At 37.0% G+C, this 23726-nt stretch overlaps 1 protein-coding gene across 1 annotated transcript; it reads left to right on the top strand.

Annotated features, from left to right (window-relative positions):
- Positions 1-236: 236 nt before the first annotated feature.
- Positions 237-19977, top strand: LOC127441458 (complexin-4-like). Its single transcript, XM_051698911.1, has 3 exons — positions 237-537; positions 12486-12573; positions 18532-19977. Exons 1-3 carry the CDS (start codon positions 377-379, stop codon positions 18754-18756), a joined length of 474 nt encoding a protein of 157 aa, XP_051554871.1. The 5' UTR covers positions 237-376; the 3' UTR covers positions 18757-19977.
- The last annotated feature ends 3749 nt before the right edge of the window (positions 19978-23726 follow it).

Genomic DNA, 23726 nt, shown 5'->3' on the forward strand with positions numbered 1-23726 from the left:
AATAAATTTGCCTATGGAGATAATGAATGGGATTTTTACTTCCACTCTATTGTCTGTGCTGTGCTTATATTGTGTTGCTCATTGTAAAGAGTATCAGTACTCTAAAGACAATAGCTTGTGTCCTTGCCCCAAGGTGAGCCCAAGTGTCAATGGTGTATTTATAATGAGCTAATCTCTTGAGCCGTTTCATCACACCAAATACATCGACATCCAGAATGTCTCACCTAAACCAGTATCTCAATCAGAGGTGCCAAATCTGTAACAGACGCCTCTGGAAGGGTGAGGGTCAAATACGCAAATTTACACCATCAGGACTTTTGGGCCTCCTTCTATTGGATAGTTAGCCTGTTCTCCAGCCCCAAAAGTACCAGGGAAGATGGCGTTCCTGCTGCAGCAGATGTTGGGGGACAAACTGAAGAACATGACAGGTGGGAATGATGGTGGAGATGAAAGCATAGACGGTAAAGAGACCGCAGCGTCTAAAGGAATGAGCAGAGAAGAGTTCGAAGAGTACCAGAAAGAACTCATTGAGGAGAAGTGAGTAGAACCTGATGACATCACTAAAATTACACGTTTTCATTCGTTATGTGCATTCAAAAACATATTGTAGCCTATTTGTTTAAATTAACGCATTTTAGTTTCATAACAAAATTCCATCAAATTAAATTTTGTAATTTTTTACTAAATAAAATTAATATAGCTTCAAAATATTTAGTTTTTTTTAAATATTATTTGACATAACATCTTATTTTGTGTTTCACAGAGAAAGCAAAGAAAGTCATACAGGTTTGAAGCAACAAGTTATTGATGAGTAAATGGTTACAGAATTTTCTCCCCTTTACTCAAGCGATAGTAACAGGATTTCCTCAGTAAATCTCCCGTTTGTGTTCGTCATCACCAGCATATAGTCTAAATCATATATCTTTAGATATTGTCAACACAATTTACAAAATACAGTTTGTTTGTGGTCTGCCATACAAATAAATGTAAAGTGCACCATACATAAAATTAGAGTATGGTTTCCAAAAAAACGACTACAAAGTAATATCCACACAGATATTGCAAGTAAATTTAACAGACCATATTTTCAAGTAAAGACTGCACACATTTTGTTGGCTTTCATTAGAAATTCTCAAGTACATTTACATTGCATGTTACATTACATTTACTCTTTGTACATTTTACTCAAGCAATTTAGCACTGAATTAAAAAGCTATTAATTGTAATAGCTTTTTAATGCAAGTACTTAGTCGCGGATCACATGACACACAGAAGCCTTCCGTAGGGAAGCTTAATACATGATATGTAGTTTATTAGACAACAACACTTTGCATTACTTACTATAGAAACAAAATTAGAGTTGTGCATGCAGACCTCAAAACTTGGTGCACAAAACATGATGAGGGTAACAATAAACAGATATTGTTCTTGATCGTGAACGGGTAATTTTGAGTAAAAAATGAACTTCAAACTTCACAAAACAAGTAGTAACCAAATGTAGCAACAAAATCAACAATGAAAACAATGAAAATCAACTTGCAAACAGTGAAAGCATGCAAGCTCATTAACCATGCATGCTGAAAAAATCAGCGGTAACACTTTACAATAAGGTTCCATTTGTTAACATTAGTTAACAACATTAGTTAACATGAACTAATGATGAACAATATTTTTACAACATTTATTAATCTTCATGATGTATGTTAACATTAGTTAATGCACTATGAACTCACATGAACTAACACTGAACTATTGTACTTTTATTAACCAATAAATGCTGAATAACGATTGTTCATTGTTAGTTCATGTTAACGAATGGAACCTTATTTTAAAGTGTTACCAAATCAGCTTTGAAAAGTTAAGTAAAACTGACTTATTTACCTGGGAAATGAACTCAAATAACCAAATTAATATGACAAGGTTTTCTACTTTAGGATTTATACATGATGACGCATTATAAAAATAACAAACAATCATAAGTAATATTTACTTATAATCTAGAGCATTATTTTTTACATGTTTGAATTGAGTACATGTGATAGGATCCAAGGAAATCACAAGGAGAATCACACCGTAGAGAAGGAATGGCATTCCAAAAAGATGTTTATTTTGTCCATGAGGTGCAAATAAATAGTGTAAAAAAAAAAAAAACAGTCTGTTGGGTACTACAGCAGTACAAATCCCCTCCTTCAACAATGGAGGCTGAAGTCCTAGGTACTCAAGCAGTGCAAAAAACTTGTTTCTCCATGTGCTCCAAACACAATCAATCCATTAGCCATCTTTATTCCTCTCCTCTAGTGGCGGCTGGTTTAAATACACAATTTTCCCGCCTTTGCTAATTGGAAAAAAACATTATTTTAAATCAAATTAACCCTCACCACCCCATTCTTAAATACAAAATATTTCAATAAATACATAAGAATTTAGCCCTTGTGCGACCTTCGGGACATTTTTGTCTTTTTCATTTGTGTTTTTTCGATAATTTTGGCTGTGTTAATGCCAACAGCATAAATTTTGCCAAAGGTGTGTATTTTTGGGGGAATTTTGATATTTCAACCTCAGTTCCTATAATACATCTATAATACACTGTGTACACAAAATAGTTACACTCAGGACCTTTAATGGATCCCAGTGCCATTAAAGCATAAAATCATGAATTCTCTGATATTATGCTTTCATTCTGGAGCCCTAGCTTCAAAATGTTAATGATTTTTATTTATTTATTTAGTTTGATTTTCTCCCCTTTTCTCCCCAATTTGGAATGCCCAGTGGTGTAGTGACTCGCCTCAATCTGGGTGGCGGAGGACGAATCTCAGTTACCTCCGCGTCTGAGACCGTCAATCCGTGCATCTTATCACGTGGCTTGTTGAGCGCATTACCGTGGAGACGTAGCGTGTGTGGAGGCCAACGCTATTATCCTCGGCATCCATGCACAACTCACCACACACCTCACCGAGTGTGAGAACCACATTATAGCGACCATGAGGAGGTTAACCCATGTGACGCTACCCTCCCTAGCAACTGGGCCAATTTGGTTTTTTGGGAGACCTGGCTGGAGTCACTCAGGACGCCCTGAATTCAAACTCATGACTCCAGGGGTGATAGTCAGCGTCCTCGCTGAGCTACCCAGACCCCCTTAAATTTTTATTTTTAATATTTTCCACCAGATGGCATCATTTTTCTCATGTTTAGCCTATGGAGCAAATACAAGCTTTTTTCCTATTTTCTGTTTGCTGTATTATAGAGCACTGCAGGCCAACTGAATAAATGATGCAGATAAAATTGTGTGGGTGTGTTGGTATGGATGTCAGAGTGTGTTTTGTATGTGTGTATTGAGAAGTGTGTGTGTGTGTGTGTGTGTGTGTGTGTGTGTGTGTGTCAAAAAACAACAGTGGCATTATGTAAACAAACTAGCATTTAAAGGGTTAAAATCCTGAAAATGAATGAATATTTGGTAATGTCAGTGAAAGTGGAAAATAATATTAATATATAATATTTTTATGGCAGTTTTTTGACGCAGACATTTATGTCCTCTATGTTCCTGAGTGTTTTGTTTTTTAAATCTGACACTGCACAAAAAATATTAATGCATCAAAATCAGTGTTGTTAATTTCAGCAATAGGCAGAGACTGTTTAGCCCGAGACGGAGCACTTGTATTTAAACAAATGGGAGAAATTGGAACACCCAATATGGCGGATATAGAAAAGGAAGTCCCGTCTTAAAGGTAAAAGAGCCAATCACCTTTTAGGTACAGACATCGCCTGTCAATCAGCTTGAGAACGCACATGCACAGCTGAACAGTGCTTTTTAGCGTTATCTGAGCTAAAGAAGCTCAATTTAAGATACTACTGTTGACTGATTTTACTGCTGATTTCAAATCTGTTCTTTGATCGTAATCTCGACCAAACGTTTTGGATATTTCGGTATTTCCCCATTCAAGTAGATAGGAGCTGTACTTTTATATCACTTCTTTATGTAGAAAAAAGCAGCCCAGGAGCGTTCCAAAGATGGCGACCGAGTGGACGGACTTGCCTTTATTGTTACGTTACTACTACAATAAAACTAGAGCATCAAACAACACATCTCACCTGGTCTCATAACAAGTTGATTTGGCTCGTTAAAAAATGTATAACTATGGGGCCTGAGTAGCTCAGTGGTAAAAAACGCTGGCTACCACCCCTGGAGTTCGCTAGTTCGCTAGTTCAAATCCCAGGGTGTGCTGAGTGACTCCAGCCAGGTCTCCTAAGCAACCAAATTGGCCTGGTTGCTTGGGTGGGTAGAGTCACATGGGGTAACCTCCTCGTGGTCACTATAATGTGGTTCTTTCTCGGTGGGGCGCATGGTGAGTTGGGCGTGGATGCCACAGTGGGTGGCATGAAGCCTCCACACGCGCTATGTCTCCATGGCAACGTGCTCAACAAGCCATGTGATAAGATGCATGGGTTGATGGTCTCAGGCAACTGAGATTTGTCCTCCGCCACCTGGATTGAATGACGGTGAATCACTATGCCACCACAAGGACCTAAAAGTGCACTGGGAATTGGGCATTCCAAATTGGGTGAATTTGTTTTTTATAACTTTAACTTCCATAGAGAAAAATAAATTAAACAATCCCAAACTTAGCCATAAAGTGTAATCCCTTACTCAAACCCTAAACATGAAAATAACTTCTGTGTACCCCGGAAGAAAGAAAACATAATGGTTTGGAAGGAGAAGAGGGAAGCCTGTTTCAGGTTATTGACATATACCTGTCATTTTTATTGCATAAATAAATATTGTACAGTATTCCTTATGTATTCCTTTCTAAAAATAAAGTGTTGGATTAGAGGATAGGTAAAATTTCATACCTGTATTCCACTGATTTAAAACTCTGTTTGTTGAATGATCGGTCTCTATGGGAATAAATTTGTTCCTTTTTTGTATCTTACTGTTTCTCCATCTTGTACAAATTATCACGTGTTGTCGTTGATGTTGCAACATGTTTTAAGGAGATCCCATTTTAAAGCTGATGTTATTTTTAAATGTTACAAAATCTTTCTCCTATCCCAGCTTAATATGCAAAGTAAACTGTAAGGAAGCCATTTATGGGTTGATTTTCCCTTAAAGTGCAACACTGTGTCTCTGTGGGGCTTTAAAAACAATCCTCTGTTTGCTTGAACGGCCCGTCTACCCCGACACAGCAACATTGTTTCAATCTGTTTGTGCATGCATGCAATTCTATTTGATGCAATATGCATGCAGTAGTTTTTGCATGCAATTCCATTTGGTGTCACAGAAATGACAACAGTAACTGTAATGTAACTATAGTATTTGGGTGGAAACTATGATTACTCTGGTACATTTTTATAAGGGTTGAATAATTGTCAACAATAGACAATAGTCGATTTCTAAGACATCCATATGAAAATTAATCATATCCTCAGAGACACTTTTGGCTTAATAATATCTCCTAATGTTAATGCAAAACAGCGCCTCTTATTTTCTGGACTTGCATGTAATTTCAGCACTATAATTTTGTAGGGCTTTACTGGTTGTTTAGATCAGTGTTACTATCAGAAATAATTAATAATTATTTCTGTAGTTATTAATTAATATTTAAATTAATTAATTGGATCTAACTCATTAAAACCTCATATGGGGCTCCAGTAAATGTAGTGTGCTACGTTTAGGAGCAAGTTTGGTTATTAGCAATAATTAATAATTATCAAAGATAATTATTAATTATTAAAATCAACAGAACATTGATGAGAATCAATGTTAGCTTTTTTAATCCTTTAAAATCAACATTTATCAAAGATAATCATTAATTGTTAACATCGATGAAACATTAATTAAAATCAACACTAGCTTATTGATCATTCAAATTCAACAATCATCAAAGATAATTATCAATTATCAAAAATCAATAGAATATTAATAAGGATTAACATTGATGGGGCACCACCCTGAAATCAGGGACTAATAACCAGATAGTATAACAGTCTCAATATTAGATTGTATTCTTAGGAAAATCGACATCCGAAGAATATCGATTTTCGTGAAAAAAAATAATGAAATAAGGCTTGAATCCGAGCACTGACATCCCGTCAGCATGACACAGGCGTATGCAAAACCAAAACAAACCAAAACACTTCTCTTTGTAATATAAACAAAGTTTATTTATGCAGTAATATCAATTAATAATTAATACAATGCAGTCAATAAACTTCCGACTTACAACTACAAACTAAACAGTGATATGATTAGATATGGAAATCAAAATAATCCTATAACACATAAGGTGTGTGTGTGTGTGTGTGTGTGTGTGTGTGTGTGTGTGTGTGTGTGTGTGTGTGTGTGTGATTAGTAAGAGAGAGATAGAGAGAGATGAGACGATTAAGTGAAGCCCGAAAGCTGATTTCGCGATAGCGGGAGAGAAAGCAGCTGTGTTCATCACTCAGAGACGCGGTTTTACGAGCAGGGCTCGTAAAAGTCCTGCGTCATTTGACTCTTTAATGGATGAACTCAGTTTCTGTTTCGCCCGCGATGGCGAAATTGCACAATCCAATTTGGTTGGACCACAATACAGCAAAACAAAATCATGATAATTAATACCCTGAGTATTAATAATGAGCGGACATGGCGGTCCGTAAACTGTACAAGCGAAAACCTTGAAACACAAGAATGACACGCTATAATATTCTATCTCTGCCCAGACGTAAACCTCTTACTTGAATCGCATGAGGACACAGGTAGAATGTGTTTTCCTCCGTCCTTTAACTCTGACCCGGTTCCTTGAGGCTCAGGTGATGACGGAAGGCCATTTCCTCGCTCTGTCGGCGGGCGGTACGGCTGTTGATTGTCGGCGGGCTGGCGGAGAACTCAGAAATGTCGACTTGATTGAAGATGGAAGAGAAATCTTTAATCTCTTCACTTCTGTAGGCCAACAGATGAAGATGCGAATTGCTCGGCGGTCTCCTTCGGATCCGTTAGAGTGTTCGGTTGAACACAGAGTAATCTCAACTCGTCCAGCGAGATGGAGATTGTATGGCTACAGTTTCAAGTCGGACGTTACTTCCTTGTGCCACGAGGTTGCACCTGAGAGCAGCAAAAAAAAGCTATGTCTATATTCGGTGAACTAAGTCGCTGGAAGCGAATTCTGGACGCATTTCAGAATTATTTCAACTCCTGATGATGTCATGTTTGAGGGACGTTCTGTTGTGTGCCTCATCCAATAGGAGTTGAGAGCTTGATTCTTTAATGAGCAAGGCTTCATGGATCTGTAGTCTGTTTTGGACTCCCTTTGTTTGATTTTGGCGCGATTTTTATCAGTAAAATTTACGACTTAGAAGGTGGGGGCTTGAGTTATGTTTTTACGACTGTGTTAGGCCTGCCTTTGTCTTCTATGTGAATACATGAGGCCCAACAATTTTATTCCCTCAAATAAATCCAAATATGATGAAGTTCCTACTTGTGATGAAGGAATGAAATATATATATGTTGTTGTACAGCACATTGGTCAGCTGACATTACTGTAGCAGATCAATTGAAGTCTAATTTCTAGTAGAAAAGTAGATCCATTAAAAGTAAAATTTGGCTAATTGTAATGACGGTTGTAATGGCTTTAACTTAAATCAGTTATACTATGTTCAAAGTATCAAGCAACCCTGCTGATGTTTATCAACATCATTAAAATCTTCTTAATCTGTAATTATTGTCCTATCTTGGTTCTTATTTCCTATCTGCCAATAGTTGGATCAGTGAATTAGAGCCGTCATGGCTGATCTGAAGTCAGCGGCTGATGTCACAGCTACATGTTGCATAATATAACATTATAAAACTCATAAGACATCCTGATTGAGATGCCTGATTTATTTGACACATATACATATATTGTCAAGTATTTTAGACATTTAGGAATGTCTCTATTGATTTTAGTAATTTATTTATGGCATTTTAGCTATTTACACTAAGCGTAAATACTGCCAGATACTACTGCACACCAGAATAAATACTGAAATCTATTTGCATTTTGTTGAAAAACATAATATACTGTATAGTGCTGCACTCAACAACAACAATAATAATAATAATAATAATAATAATAATAATAATAATAATAATAATATTTCAGTCTAAAATAATAGCTAAATTGAGTAATGTTTAAATAATCAACATTATTAAATTAAGCATAAATGTGAAGAATAATTTAATTAAATACTTCACATTCTGCTTCATTCATAATATGTACAATTTGTTACAGTAACTACACTCTATAAAATAATTTAAATTTAATAACACAATTCCATTCAGTTGAACTGAGTATTCTTTAACTAAATAAAATAATTATATATATATATATATATATATATATATATATATATATATATATATATATATATATATATATATATATATATATATATATATTAATGTTCATTAATTTAATTTTAATTCAATTTGATGGAATTTTGTAATAAACTTTAAACATGTAAACCTTAAAAATAAGCTAAAATATTTTTAATTTGAAATGCATAAATACACTGAAATATTGTTTTATATATATATATATATATATATGTGTGTGTGTGTGTGTGTGTGTGTGTGTGTGTGTGGCCAGTGCTATTTACAGCCAGCTCAAATAGTCACTGAGTTTATTTAATTAGTTATGAAAAATAACAAAGATAAAATTCTGTCCAACTGAGTTTGTGCTGACTTTTATCAGGATATCTCCAATAGGCTCAAGAATTTTAAAACGAGAAACCGTTCGACGTGAAAGCGAGTCACTATGACGTCTTGGAAAAAAGACTATACATTGTCATGATGTGGCTGTGGGCTTTACCTCATCTCTTTATATAACAGCCGATAGCATTAAGTCCAGAACTGGGTCACTGAGGTAATAGCCCTTATGGGGTCAAATGTCACATCCTTAAGTGTGGTCACTTCACTAATTGCCCAACAATCATCAAATGCGTAAACAGAAGTGTTGAAAAGCATCACATTTCAGCGTTCTAAACTTTTTTGTCTCGCGTAACTCTCAGTGGTAATAAATTACATATACACTGATTGGAAAATTATACTTAAAAATAAGTAAATATTATAAATTGTATTTTATATGTAAATAAGAATATTTAGGATCTTAATCTAAAATCAACTGTAAGCTAACTAGGCACAGCCGGCCCAGTTAAAAAAGTCATTGAGCAAAAATGGCTCAGAAAATTTAGTTCTGAGAAAAGCTTGAGCAGCATTTGAGCGCAGATGACACTTGCTTTGATATTTTGATATGTAATGCAGTGGTATTCACACAATTTTAACTGTATATTGTTTTAATATCTCGACTGGATGTGGTTAACCTAGTATGTATTAAAGCGTCGCCCCTATTTGACTCTAGATATAGCCCCACCTGCTCCATATTTTACCCCTAAACCTTCTTAGGCTCTGGCCTGCTGTCAGGGTCAGCGGGTGCAGGAAACAGGGCTGTTACTTCTATTTGAATCTGTGAATGATTCCTAATCGCTGTGGGTCAGTGTAATACGATTGTTAGGGTTAGGTCAGTTTGATTGGTCTCATGTACAACCACAAAACGACAAGTAAATAATCACTTAATCTCAGCCAATGTAATTTTGGCTAACCAGGCATGCTAGATACACTGGGTGAATCTCACAGAGAGTCCGGGTCCTGTTTCCCACCCCAACATCAAAATAAAGAAATAAGACATATTATGTGGCTTATAATTATGAAAAATAGGCAGTATTAAGATTTTCATAACTATTAAGCACATTTTCTCCACAAATTCCAACTGTATTACAGTAAAAAACATTTTAATAGTATGATTTTTATAAAATAACTGATTAAAGTTTAAATTAAAGGCAGTACAACAAATACTAATGATGTCTAATATTTTACAATTAAAATATATAAATCAAAATCTCAGAGAATGTGCTTAACTTTTACAGTCTATCCTAGAAATAGGCTTTATTTTCTTTTAAAATTGTGTGTGCATATATATATAGTGTTGTGAAGTCCTGATTTCTTCTGTTTTTGTGTGTGTCTCATACTAAACTGTTTCAAAAATTAAAGCAAAATCTAACATTGAACAAAGGGAATCTGAGTAAACACAAAATACAGTTTTTAAATTATAATGTTAATTATTGTAGCAAAAAAGTTATCCAATACCAACTGGGCCTGTGTGAAAAAGTATTTGCCCCCCATAGTGACTAAATCCCCAAATCTATGAAACTGCATTCATAATGGGGTTCAGCTGGACTATCACACACACACACCTGATTACTGTCATCCCTGTTCAATCAAATCAACACCTAAATAGAACTTTTACAGCAGAATGAAGTTGGCTAAAAAGTCTCACCCAGTAGCACACTATGCCAAGGTCGAAAGAAATTCCAGAAATGATGAGGAAAAGTGTGATTGAAATACATCAGTCTGGGAAGGGTTACAAAGCTATTTCAAAGGTCTGGGACTCCAAAGAACCACAGTGAGAGCCATTATCTCCAAATGGAGAACACTTGGCACAGTAGTGAACCTTCCCAGAAGTGGCCGACCTTCCAAAATTCCTCCAAGAGCACAGCGACGACTCATTCAGGAAGTCACAAACAATCCAAGGACAACATCCAAGGAACTGCAGGCCTCTCTCGCATCAATAAAGGTCACTGTTCATGACTCCACTATCAGAAAGACACTGGACAAAAACGCCATCCATAGAAGAGTGGCGAGGCGAAAACCACTGCTAACCCAGAAGAACATTAAAGCTCATCTGAATTGGTAATACTGCAGTGCATTGATGTACACCATGGTATTTACATAGTACTCCAATGTGCATGTAAAAAAACATGCAATGATTCTTTCTGATACCTGTTTGGTTGGAAAAATGGCTTTACCTTGAGTTGTTCAAAAGCTGCACACGCAGGTGTTGAACTTAATAAAGACATTATTCATCGCTGTCAAATGAAGGATGCACATGGAGGTTTTGATCAAAATATCGCTGTCACCGTAAGAACAGGGAGAGCCATAAACTGACACTTACATATCACAAAATCACCCATGACTTCTCTTTAAAAACAGCCATTTTTATTGTAAAAATGCAATAAAAATTGTAAATTATTATTGCATTTAAAAAACTATTGTAAACTCCACACATTGTTCACTCCAATAGGATTGTTGAGTGTAAAACACATTGAAGATTAGTGGACAGGCAGCCAATTCATTAAGTTACGCACTGTTTCCTGACAAAAGCAGTTTATTATTCTTGTCTCTTGTCTCCTCGCCAGTGAACCGCCATAAGAATGTCTATGGGACCGCTGCGTTATGATTTTTTGCTAACTTTGCAGGCTCGCCTTGGTAGAACGGGTCTGGTTGTACAAAGCAGGGTCCGGGGTTAGTTTTCACATGGGTGTTATACTGTAGGTGTTGGATAACTTTTTTGCTTCAATAAAAAAATATATATTTGAAAACTGTATTTTGTGTTTACTCAGGTTGCCTTTGTTTTATGTTATATCTCGTTTGAAGATCTAAAACAATTTAGTAAGAAAAAGAATGAAATCAGGAAGGGGCAAATACTTCTTCACAGGACTATATATATATATATAAATACAGTATATACATATAATATTATTATTATTTTGATTTTGGGGTGAAATATGGCCCAGCCATGTTCTTCATGAAATTCACATATTATTTTGCCTATTTTTAAGATATATGCGCATTTCAATTTCAGAACGAATTTCCATCAAATTGAATTGTGTAATGTTTACAAAATGAAATGAATAAAAACGTCAATTTTTTTATCTTTTTATAATTATAAAAATGTATATTTATATTTATTTTATAAATAAATAAATTATATACATAAAAATTAAATCATATAAATATAATGTAAAAAAATAAAAGAAAATTATATATATTTATATATATATATATATATATATATATATATATATATATATATATATATATATATATATATATATACACACAGTATATATATATTTCATTTTCATTAAACAATTTTTTTATTTTTATTTTATCAAATATTATTCCATTCAGTTTGATGGAATTTTGTTATAAAACTGAAATGGTTGAAAATCTTAAAATTAATTTCTTGAGTGTAGCTATTTACCTTTAACATTGAAACCAATTGATCAGATTTATAGAAGTTTTTGGGACAGAATGTTAGTCTCAGTCACCATTCACTTTCATTGCATCTTTTTCCATATAACATTAGTGAATGAGACTAACTGTTCCACATAATAAAGAAAATCAAATGGGTTTGGAATAACATGCAACTTGAGGCTGAATAAATGTTGACAGACTTTTTGAGTAAATTCCTATTCCTAAAGTATTGATTATGCATGTAACGTGCTATAAAGCGTTTGTAATGCTGAAGACTTTAAAATCCAGCTCTGGATGTGTGAAGTACATTATTGTTAGTCTTAATGACTGTTGTGTAACTCGACTTTAGAACACACTTCAACATACATTTTGTTCACAGGATAGAGAGGGACAAAGAGTTTGCCACAAGGAAAGCTGAGAGAGCGAACTTACGAGTGCTGCTTCGTGACAAATACAGACTACCACAGGTAAGACCACAACCTCGACTAATCAGCAGAATCAAAACTCCAGAATTTAAGAAATGACTCCCGTTCAGTTCAGGAGTTCATTCACAATGGAGAGACTTTCTAAAGCCATTAAAACCTAAGCAAAGTTTACAAGTCAGTTCAGTCATTTATATACAATAACAGTTTTCACAATACGCATTGTTACAAAGGACACTGAAAATTATGATGTGTTGGATTTACTTAAAATATAAAGTATACCTAGCATTTTTGCATCAGCATAGCTAGAAAACCCTTGTTAGATAAACACAAAGCATGTATCAGTTCATTTAACTTTATTTACTTAAAATGTATGTCACACAAAAAAGATTTAGCAACTAATAGCAAGTTGGATCAAATTAACATGTATATCACTGTTTCTACTTAATTTAATTGGCTCTAAAAATAAAATAAAATAAAATAAAATAACATGAAAATTGATTCCCCAAAAAAGTGCAGATAAAGCTACACTTCAGCAATGCACTTTCAAGTTCATGTTAAAATATATAATTTGTGTTGTGCACATTAATGAAAACTAAGCTAAAAATGTCATAAATATGTACACTGAAACCCCTAATAAGTTTATTGCACTCATTTGATTGTAAACTTGTTCCCTCAGTTCCATTCAGTAATGGGGTTTCTCAAAACTTGAGTGTTTACGTTCAAGTAACTTGGTGTTCAACTAGAGTGAACTTAACTATTTAAGTTGAGTTAACTAGATGCAAGTAGACAACTCAAATTTGCTATTTAAAGTCGGCATGAATATTCACCCTCTTTTTTCTAAATGCATGTTATTGATCTTATTGTGAACGATTCATTAACGTGTAACGGTGGCCAGCTGATAGATAGCTGTGATCTCAAGAGGCGCACTAGCGATTGACATTAGAGTATTTAGACTTCTTGTTAGCACACCCACCTCCCATGCCGGAGATGCCGGTTCGAGTCCTGTACAGAGCGGGTAGAACAGGAGCGTCACAATGGTGCCTTGACCCAGATGAGAGTGAGGTTTAGGGGGGTGAGTGTAACAGTGGTCAGCTGATAGATAGCTGTGCAGTGTGTATAAACCTCACTCTCCTGACCTCAAGAGGTGTACTAGCGACTGACGCTGTAGCCTTTAGCCTCCGTGTTAGCACACCCGCCTCCCATGCTGGAGACGCCGGTTCGAGTCCTGTACAGAGCGGGTAGAACAGGAGCGTGACAATGGTGCCGTGACCCGGATGGGAGAGAGGTTTAGAGGGGTGAGTGTAACAGTGGCCAGCTGATAGATAGCTGTGCAATGTGTATAAACCTCACTCTCCTGACCTCAAGAGGTGCACTAGCGACTGACGTTAGAGGCTGTAGCCTTTAGCCTCCTTGTTAGCGCACCCACATCCCATGCCGGAGATGCCGGTTCGAGTCCCATACAGAGCGGGTAGAACAGGACCGTCACTATGGTACCGTGACCCAGATGAGAGTGAGGTTTAGGGGGGTGAGTGTAACAGTGGCCAGCTGATAGATAGCTGTGCAATGTGTATAAACCTCACTCTCCTGACCTCAAGAGGTGCACTAGTGACTGACCCTAGAGGCTGTAGCCTTTAGCCTCCTTGTTAGCGCACCCACCTCCCATGCCGGAGATGCCGGTTCGAGTCCCATACAGAGCGGGTAGAACAGGACCGTCACTATGGTGCCGTGACCTAGATGAGAGTGAGGTTTAGGGGGGTGAGTGTAACGGTGGCCAGCTGATAGATAGCTGTGCAATGTGTATAAACCTCACTCTCCTGACCTCAAGAGGTGCACTAGCGACTGACCCTAGAGGCTGTAGCCTTTAGCCTCCTTGTTAGCGCACCCACCTCCCATGCCGGAGATGCCGGTTCGAGCCCCATACAGAGCGGGTAGAACAGGACTGTCACTATGGTACCATGACCCAGATGAGAGTGAGGTTTTGGGGGGTGAGTGTAACGGTGGCCAGCTGATAGATAGCTGTGCAATGTGTATAAACCTCACTCTCCTGACCTCAAGAGGTGCACTAGTGACTGACGCTAGGGGTGTAGCCTTTAGCCTCCTTGTTAGCGCACCCACCTCCCATGCCGGAGATGCCGGTTCGAGCCCCATACAGAGCGGGTAGAACAGGACTGTCACTATGGTACCATGACCCAGATGAGAGTGAGGTTTTGGGGGGTGAGTGTAACGGTGGCCAGCTGATAGATAGCTGTGCAATGTGTATAAACCTCACTCTCCTGACCTCAAGAGGTGCACTAGTGACTGACCCTAGAGGCTGTAGCCTTTAGCCTCCTTGTTAGCGCACCCACCTCCCATGCCGGAGATGCCGGTTCGAGTCCCGTACGGAGCGGATAGAACGGGAGTGTCGCACATGCAACTCGATCTTCCGGTGAAATGACAGACTTCTCTCTGATGACATATGCAGGACTTCTCCAATCATTTAGTCCGCTGACACCCCGCCACTGTCTTATAAATACCACAACCTTGTGTAGAGTTGAACGAAGCGTCAATCACATGTTGGGGAAAATGGCAAGGTGCATTGTCGACTGTTTTCCTTCAAAACTATCGTTCCTTAACCCAAACTTCCTTGGTTACGGGTCAGCTGGCATGAATTTACATTTCGAATGAGGAGGAATAACAGCAAATTTGCAGTTGTGTTCGAGACATTTCACGACTGAATTGCTGAGATGATCACTACTGAATACAACGCTTTGGATGCCTCTGGAGTTTATTTATATTTTTGAATGCAGTTATCTTTGGATGCACAGCACGAGTAAGTGTTTTTTTCCTTTATATTTAGTGTATTGTGATTCAAAATGTTAAAATATGGTTATCTTTTACTCACTAATTTGACTCTGATGTACTTGAGCGTTTATGTTGTCAGTTTGATCATTAATGTGTTGAGATCGCTGCTCAATTTCACAGATAACCGGCTCTGACTCGAGCAGCATGGTGGTAGGGGTATGTGTGTCTACTGCAAACTCGCATTCAGATCTGCCACCGTTCCGCTATGCAACGCCCATATTTTCACAATCCAATCAACAATCAATGGATAAACTCAAAACCCCGCCCCACATTTTTTTCTTGTTTGATAAGCTGTTTCGCTCGAAAATACTTCACAATACGGAAGTCGGTCGCAACTTCCATTTCATGCCGACTTTAAATATTGCTGTTTCTACTGTTGTTAATAATTTTAATTGCATTGATTAAATGTTAGATCAAACAATAGCACCGCTCAAATAAAGATGATAACTGATTCTATGTCAGTCATTAAATAAAACTTAAACCCGCGTTTACATGAGACGTCATCGGGTTGTTCTCAGCTTTTGATGTCAAAGTGTAAACAGTCATGCGCACATTGGATAAGCCGGTAAGAACATTGGTAAAGGTGTTTACAAGCAACGTGAAATCAGGGTAATGGGCAAAAATTTGTCTGCCGATTGTTTAAACTGTTTATGACATTACGCCAATAAACGAACGCTGTTTAAGGCATTTACATGACCACACACATTGCCGGCTTATTAAGCATAATCAGTGTAAGATTGTGCATGTAAATGCGCTCACTGATTAGTAACATCATCCAATGTTTCTGGAAATACTGCCTATGTAGTGTGTATGATAACATGTTTATGGGTCATTTATCCTAAAATATATAAAGTGTATAATTGAACACTACACTTATAGCAATTATGAATTTCCCATTTGGCTTTCATTCTTTTTCTTAAATGGAGAAATTGTGAAAAAGAATTGTGCTCAGTGATGTCATACAATGGCAGTTTATGGTGACCACCTCTTCAAGCTTCAAAAGGACGCAAAAGTATAATTCAGAAGTCTAATTAATTATTCTATGAGATTAACGATTGTTATGAAGGCATACTTAATATGCTACTGCCTGAACCTTGGATTTAGGATGGACCCCACCGAACCTCATCGAAATGACCTGCTGGTTGAACTGCGATGCACGTCACTGAACTCTGCCTGCATCACCTTGGTCAAATGATGGACTACACTCTTATAATGGAATACATAGACTATCAGTTAATTGCCAACAAAAGCCTTCATCAGCCAACTAACAAAGGACAATGCATCTATGTGAACTTCTGCAGTTAATCCAGGCTGAACTTCAAAGACATTAGTCATTAATCTTACAATTCATACAAAATCTTTGTTTAAACACTGGCCCTTAACACTTACTTAGTTTACTCATTTTAAACCATGACTTGCACTGCACATAATTAGGTAATAGTGGCATTGTATTCATGCTGTTAGCCAGAGGAGAACTGGCCCCCACAGTGAGTCTGGTTTCTCCCAAGGTTATTTTTCTCCATTTACCAACATCTTATGGAGTTTTGTGTTCCTTGCCACAGTCGCCTTCAGCTTGTTCACTGGGGTTATAAATACAATTATTATTTATTTTTATACACAATTTACAATCATTGTAATCAAACTACACAATGATCACTCTAAGACTTTATAGATACTACAGTTTCATTTTCTGTTAATGCAAGATTTTCTGTAAAGCTGCTTTGAAAGGATGTGTGTTGTGAAAAGCGCTATACAAATAAAAATGAGTTGACTTGAATTGACTTGATGGGGTTTGGTGAGAAACAAACCGAAATCCAATGTATTATTTAGTGAAACTGTTGACGGACTGTTGCTCTCCTCTGCGCGTTCATGAGACTGCACGAGAGAAGTATCTGTCGTGAGACGGGGTGTTCAAGCGAAAACTTGTTTTGTTTATCTAAAAACAGGTCCACCACAGTGATATTAAGAACAGAACACAACACAGCTGCACACAAACCAGAGAACAGAACTTACTAAATATGTCTGATGAGATGAGTTTATATTCGGAGAATAGATGCATTTCTATGCCCAGCCTTATTTATTTTAAACGGAGTACTCGATCAAACTAAGAGAGATAGACAGAAGAGGCTGAAGGCAGCCAGAGTCACATGGTATCCTAACCTGATGGCAAACGACATGTCATAAAAGGTATATCTTCTATGTTACTCAGAGTTTTTGTCCTAACCAGCCATGACAAGTGACAGTACATTCTGTCTATCACTTGGTTTCTCTTTGCGGCATCACACCGTGTAACCCGCTATGAACTGGCATCGGTCCAAAAACGTTCTCATAACAGTAAATTGAAGTCAGCATCTCACTAGCCGGTTAAAACGACTTGATTTTGGCCAAGAATGTTTTCGCTGAACTATCGCTCTCTTCAGTCGGAGTTCTGTTACAAATGCTCACCGGTTCACAATGGATAAGAGGTGACAGACATTCCTGCCTCCTCTATCTCTCTGTTTTTTTGAGTACTCTGTTTCAAACAAATGAGGCTGGGCATAGAAATGCATCTATTCTCTGACTACAAACTCATCAGACATATTTAGTAAGTTCTGTTCTCTGGATTGTGTGCAGCTGTGCTGTGTTCTGTTATTTCTATCACTGTGGTGGGCCTGTTTTTAGATAAACAAAACGGGTTGTCGCTTGAACGCCCCATTTCACGAGCAGAGGCTGCTTGAACTTGTTCTAGTGCAGACTCATTAACACGCAGAGGAGAGCAGCACTCGGTCAAGATTTTCACTAAATAATACATTATATTTCAGTTTGTTTTTCACCAAACCTCATCTCATGCTTTCATAACAATTATGAGTCTCGTGGAATGATTTATTAGACTTCTGAATTATACTTTTGCATTCTTTTGAAGCTTGAAGAGGTGGTCACCATAAACTCACATTGTATGACATCACTGAGCACAACATTTTTTCACAATTTCTCCCTTTGTGTTAAGAAAAAGAAAGAAAGTCATATGGGGTTGTAAAAACACAGGGGTAAGTAAACAATGACTGAATTTTCTGTTGTAGGTGAACTATCCCTTTAATGCAACATCTTGAAACCTGTTACAGTATGCCATTTATTAGTAGCCTCTGTCAGTGTTGCAAATCTGTTACTGTTTGAAAACAGAGCGCTCAGGACGATGCCACCGTGCAGATGGCGGGAGATGATCTGGACCTGCCAGAGGAGCTTGCGAAGATGGTGGAGGAGGATGAGGAACAGGAAGAGAATAATGATTCTTTTCTGGACAAACTCCAAAACATGGACGTGGACTTTGACTCAATAAAAGCCAAAGCTCAGAGCACAATGACTGAGGTGAAACAGGCAGCAGAAGAGAAATGTGTCACCATGTGATTGTTCGGTAAACCCATCAAAAATCATCCACTGGCAACAAATGTTGATTTGGTAAAATTTTACTTTGCTTCACAATTAATGATCATTACTTGGTCTCATAGAATCATGTTACTATACCTACATTTTTGCTAAATGGTTTTTACATGCATTTTTACTATAGTGAATGACTCATTTTAATGTTTGCATTACATAATCAACTACATTTACAAGCTTGTTCGAGGAAGGATGGTTTTGTTGATTTAAAACTTATGTTACCTTAAAAACATAATCTGTTTGGAAGAATATATAACTCACTTTTAGCGCCAATCAGTGGACATTTCACTTCAGAACTGCGCATGTGAATTCTAAACATGTGGCATTCAACAAAATGTAATTGTATTTTATAGATTTGTTTTTTTAAACAGCAGATTTTGTGTTCTGAATGTTTTTATTTAAAATTATATATCATATAATCATATATCATATATCACTAAAAAAAATTCAGAACACAAAATTTGCTATTTAAAAATACAAATCTATCAAATATGCCACAAAAACAATTCAACTTAGTTAAATGTCACATATCTAGAATTCAAATTTATGAAATTCAAATTCTAATATTTTAGTCATAAATTTAGCTCCATAGAAATCAGGCTCAATGATAAATGTCAATGTGAAGTGCAGTTTAAAACCCATTTTACTTCTGTAATGTGATGCATTTCAGTGTGAAATGTATTAAAATTAGGAAAAAGTTAATAATTTATGATTGTTAGTGCAACAAAAGACATGACAACACACGATTTCCTGCTTGTTATTGTCAGTTGGAGGCAGGTGGTTATAGTTTAGGGGGAGAGGATGTTCTCATTCTAGAGAGCATTTTATTGGACAAAAATGTGTATGCGGCCCTATGGACAAGATGATCAATGTTTTTGTTTCATTTTGCCAGAATATGTGTATATCAGTTAAACATTCATTCACAATTCATGAATATTAATGATTTAAGATACAAAATGATTTGCAAAAATGGAACATAAAAAATTACGTAAACATGCTTAGGCTATTAAAATGTACACAATATATACTGTAAGTGCACATTTTGTGCATTTGACATTTTTTGTTTTTTATTTATTTATATTTTAGTCAGCACTGATTGTCAGATTAATGTAATGTTTTTTCTATTGTGCTATTGTCTTTATGTATTGAAAAGCTGTAAAATAAAATATTTGCCATCTTTACATAAAAAATTATATCTGGCCCAAAAGATGTTGGGGGGTTCGCTGTCCTTTTCGACATATCTCTGCCCCCTTCAGCATATCGCGGCGCCATTTTGTGGCCCGTTTTGCAAAACGCAGCGGCCCATTTCAGCTTATCGTGGCACATTCGGCCCCGTTTCGCAGCCGGCCCACCGGGAAATGTCCTGGTTCTCCCGATGGCCAGTCCGCCCATGGTGGAGACCCAAATGTTGCTTATGATTCCTTTAACCTTTGTTATGGCAACCACTGTTACTAGACTTAACCTTTGAACCTTGACCCTAAACTTTAACCCTGTAATACAGTAACCAATAGAGCCTCACAATTCAGCTGAAGAGAATCTCAATGCAATGAACATTAAAATCAGTTAATTAATCTTTGTTAAAAGCCAACACTATTCATATTAGTGTGAGAAATTTGAGAAGAAACCTGTAAGGCAGAGCAAGTTTTACATTTTGATAAAAGTCACATTTTGGAAGGTGTGTTATGGTAGTTTGTTTCATTGGTGTTTAATTTATGTGTTCACAGGTGGTACGAAATAGACCCCACTGTCACTTTCTGTCATGGATTCATTTAATCTCAGGTTGAAGTACAGTATGTGTATGGAAGGATGGTGTAGGCGGAGTTAATTAGCACATAAGCGCTAGATTAAAGCTAACACCAAAGTATGTCAGTGTCTCTGTGGGATTTTGCGTCATCAACAACCTAAAATTACCACACCAAATCCTGAGGCATTTACAGAGCTGCTTGACAGGAAATGCTTCAAATACACACAAAAAATAATCTGAAGCATATGTGCAATTTAGAAACAGGCTAATGACAGGTTTAAGGCATTGTCAGGACGAGTTGGCACATGGACACGAGTCTGGTTTAATTTGATTTTCACACATAACAGGATTACTTAACTGCTTTCATTCGTGTCCTGTGTCAGCCCAACAACCAGTGGAAAAAGCCAACAACTAGTTATGGACTCTATTAGTTACAGTAGTTGCTCAGTACAGTATTTGTTATACTTTTTAAAAAATGGCCTGTGGATTGATTGTCTTTGATGAACTAAGAAGAGGGCTTCCAATGCAGTGTATCTACTGTATGTCTACAGATGATGCTACAAGTAAAAAGTAGCAAACAACATTGAAACATTTAAATTTTCTCTGCAAACAGAACACAACAGTCAAGTTCCTGAAGTAAAAATCCCATTCATTTTCTCAGTAGGCAAACAGCTTTTTGACAATTAACTTATAAACCTTTAAAGACAGACCTACAGTGAGCTCTGAGGTAGTTAATCGATGATATATGCTCCTGCTGAAACCATAATTCCTCATTATTTCAACTCAATAAAAAAAAAAAAAAACATTCTGGTAAAGAACTGCACTACCCATGATCCTGAGGGGGAAAATCCACCAATCAGAGAATCACGGCAAACAAAGTGCGCCAAAAGAGCTCTGCAGCGACTGCCCACTCCCATGACGCACTGTGAATGATACAATGGAGTAGGTCTCCTTTCATATTTGTACATATCTGAATATTTTGCAATAAACTTGAAATTTTATAATCAACTAATTTAAATCAAAAGTTTAAAAATATTCCATTGTTTTTAATTTGATTACTTCATTCACGATGCTTCATTAAAAGTGTTAAGTACACAGTCTTGTACCTTTGTCGTTTTGTATGATTTTTTTAAATGCTTTTTGGCTTCAAATCAAAGTTTGCAATGTTTTGACTCAACTTGGAGCTGGTTGATTTGGTTCATCGCTTATAATTCTTTCATAAAGGATTTTATGAAATCCCTATGGAAAACATGAACAGGAAAAATACTTTTGAAAATAAAAAGGCTTGTTGCGCTCTATAGACCTTATTCACGCTAGCGCCATCCGTGATTTTTAATGGGAATGACAACAAGGTTGTGAGGGATAGACTTAAGGCCCAGGTATACTTCGTTTTTGCGGGTTCCGGATTGGCTCGTACCTGGTCGACTGGTTGACTTTGTCAGTATACTCTTCTGACCATGAGCAAATATGAACACTTTTGACGCATGCCCACTACAATTTCTTAATGATTCTCTTTTAGTAGGGTCAATGGCCGGTGCATGCTCCGACGATGCGCACAGATGATGACTGCATCCGTGAGTCGAGAAAATCTGGCCGGCACATGGTCAAGCTGTGTGGACTGGATTATAACGCCAAGTATACTTTGGCCTTTACAGTCTCTTCAATAGGCTGTACTGCAGTTTAAAGTGTTTTTGGATCGTTCCATGGATAAAACATAGATAAAATATCTGTCCAAGAACATTCAGTATACAAAGAACTCCAGACAACATGAGTTGTGGAAAATCAGATGTGATCTAGGAGCTTTATTCCGTGCATGCCATTGAAGAGATGGTAAGTCTATCCCTCACAGCCTCGTTGTCATTCCCATTAAAAATCAAAGATGGCGCTAGCGTGAATAAGGTCTATACAGTGTATCCATCCATCCATCCATTTATCCATCTATCTATCCATCCATCCAACCATCCATCTATATACATCCATCCATCCAACCATCCATCTATATCCATCCATCCATCCAACCATCTACCTATCTATCTATTTATCCATCCATCCATCCATTCATCCATTCATCCATCCATCCATCTCCATCCATCCATTTATCCATCTATCTATCCATCCATCCATCCATCCATCCATCTATATACATCCATCCATTCAACCATCCATCTATGTCCATCCATCCATCCAACCATCCACCTATCTATCTATTTATCCATCCATCCATCCATTCATCCATCCAACCATCCATCTATATCCATCCATCCATCTATCTGTCTATTTATCCATCCATCAATTCATCCATCCATCTATCTATCTATCATCCATCCATCCATCCAACCATCCATCTATATCCATCCATCCATCCATCTACCTATCTATCTATTTATCCATACATCCATCCATTCATCCATACATCTATCTCCATCCATCCATTTATCCATCTATCTATCCATCCATCCATCCATCCAACCATCCATCTATATACATCCATCCATTCAACCATCTATCTATGTCCATCCATCCATCCATCCAACCATCCACCTATCTATCTATTTATCCATCCATACATACATTCATCCATCCAACCATCCATCTATATCCATCCATCCATCTATCTGTCTATTTATCCATCCATCCATTCATCTATCTATCATCCATCCATCCATCCATCCATCTATATCCATCTATCCATCCAAACATCCACCTATCTATCTATTTATTCATCCATCCATTCATCCAACCATCCATCTATATCCATCCATCCATCCATCTATCTATCTATTTATCCATCCATCCATTCATCCATCCATCCATCCATCCAACCATCCATCCATCTATCTACCTATTTATCCATCCATCCATTCAGCTATCCATCTATCCATCTATCCATCCATCCATTTTAGCCCCTTCCCCCATGCTAACATGGTAAGCTGACACAGCTCCTTCAAGTGTTAACTGCTTTATCACTAATAGGATCTGCTAGGCTTAAATTGTCTTCTGATAAAACTAAGGAGCTTGATAGCTACGCTGCACCCTCTTAACTAATTTGCTCTCAATTAGGATAATGAGGAAACAAGCAAAGAAGGGCAGCCTTAATATTTTAACGTGATAAAATCATTATTAGCCTCAGTTAGCTAAGCCAACTATCAATTGTGTTTGTCACACTGATCTTTGATGTTAACGTTGGATAATT

This window comes from Myxocyprinus asiaticus, chromosome 5 (assembly GCF_019703515.2).
Source record: "Myxocyprinus asiaticus isolate MX2 ecotype Aquarium Trade chromosome 5, UBuf_Myxa_2, whole genome shotgun sequence".
In the NCBI taxonomy this organism is placed as follows: domain Eukaryota; kingdom Metazoa; phylum Chordata; class Actinopteri; order Cypriniformes; family Catostomidae; genus Myxocyprinus; species Myxocyprinus asiaticus.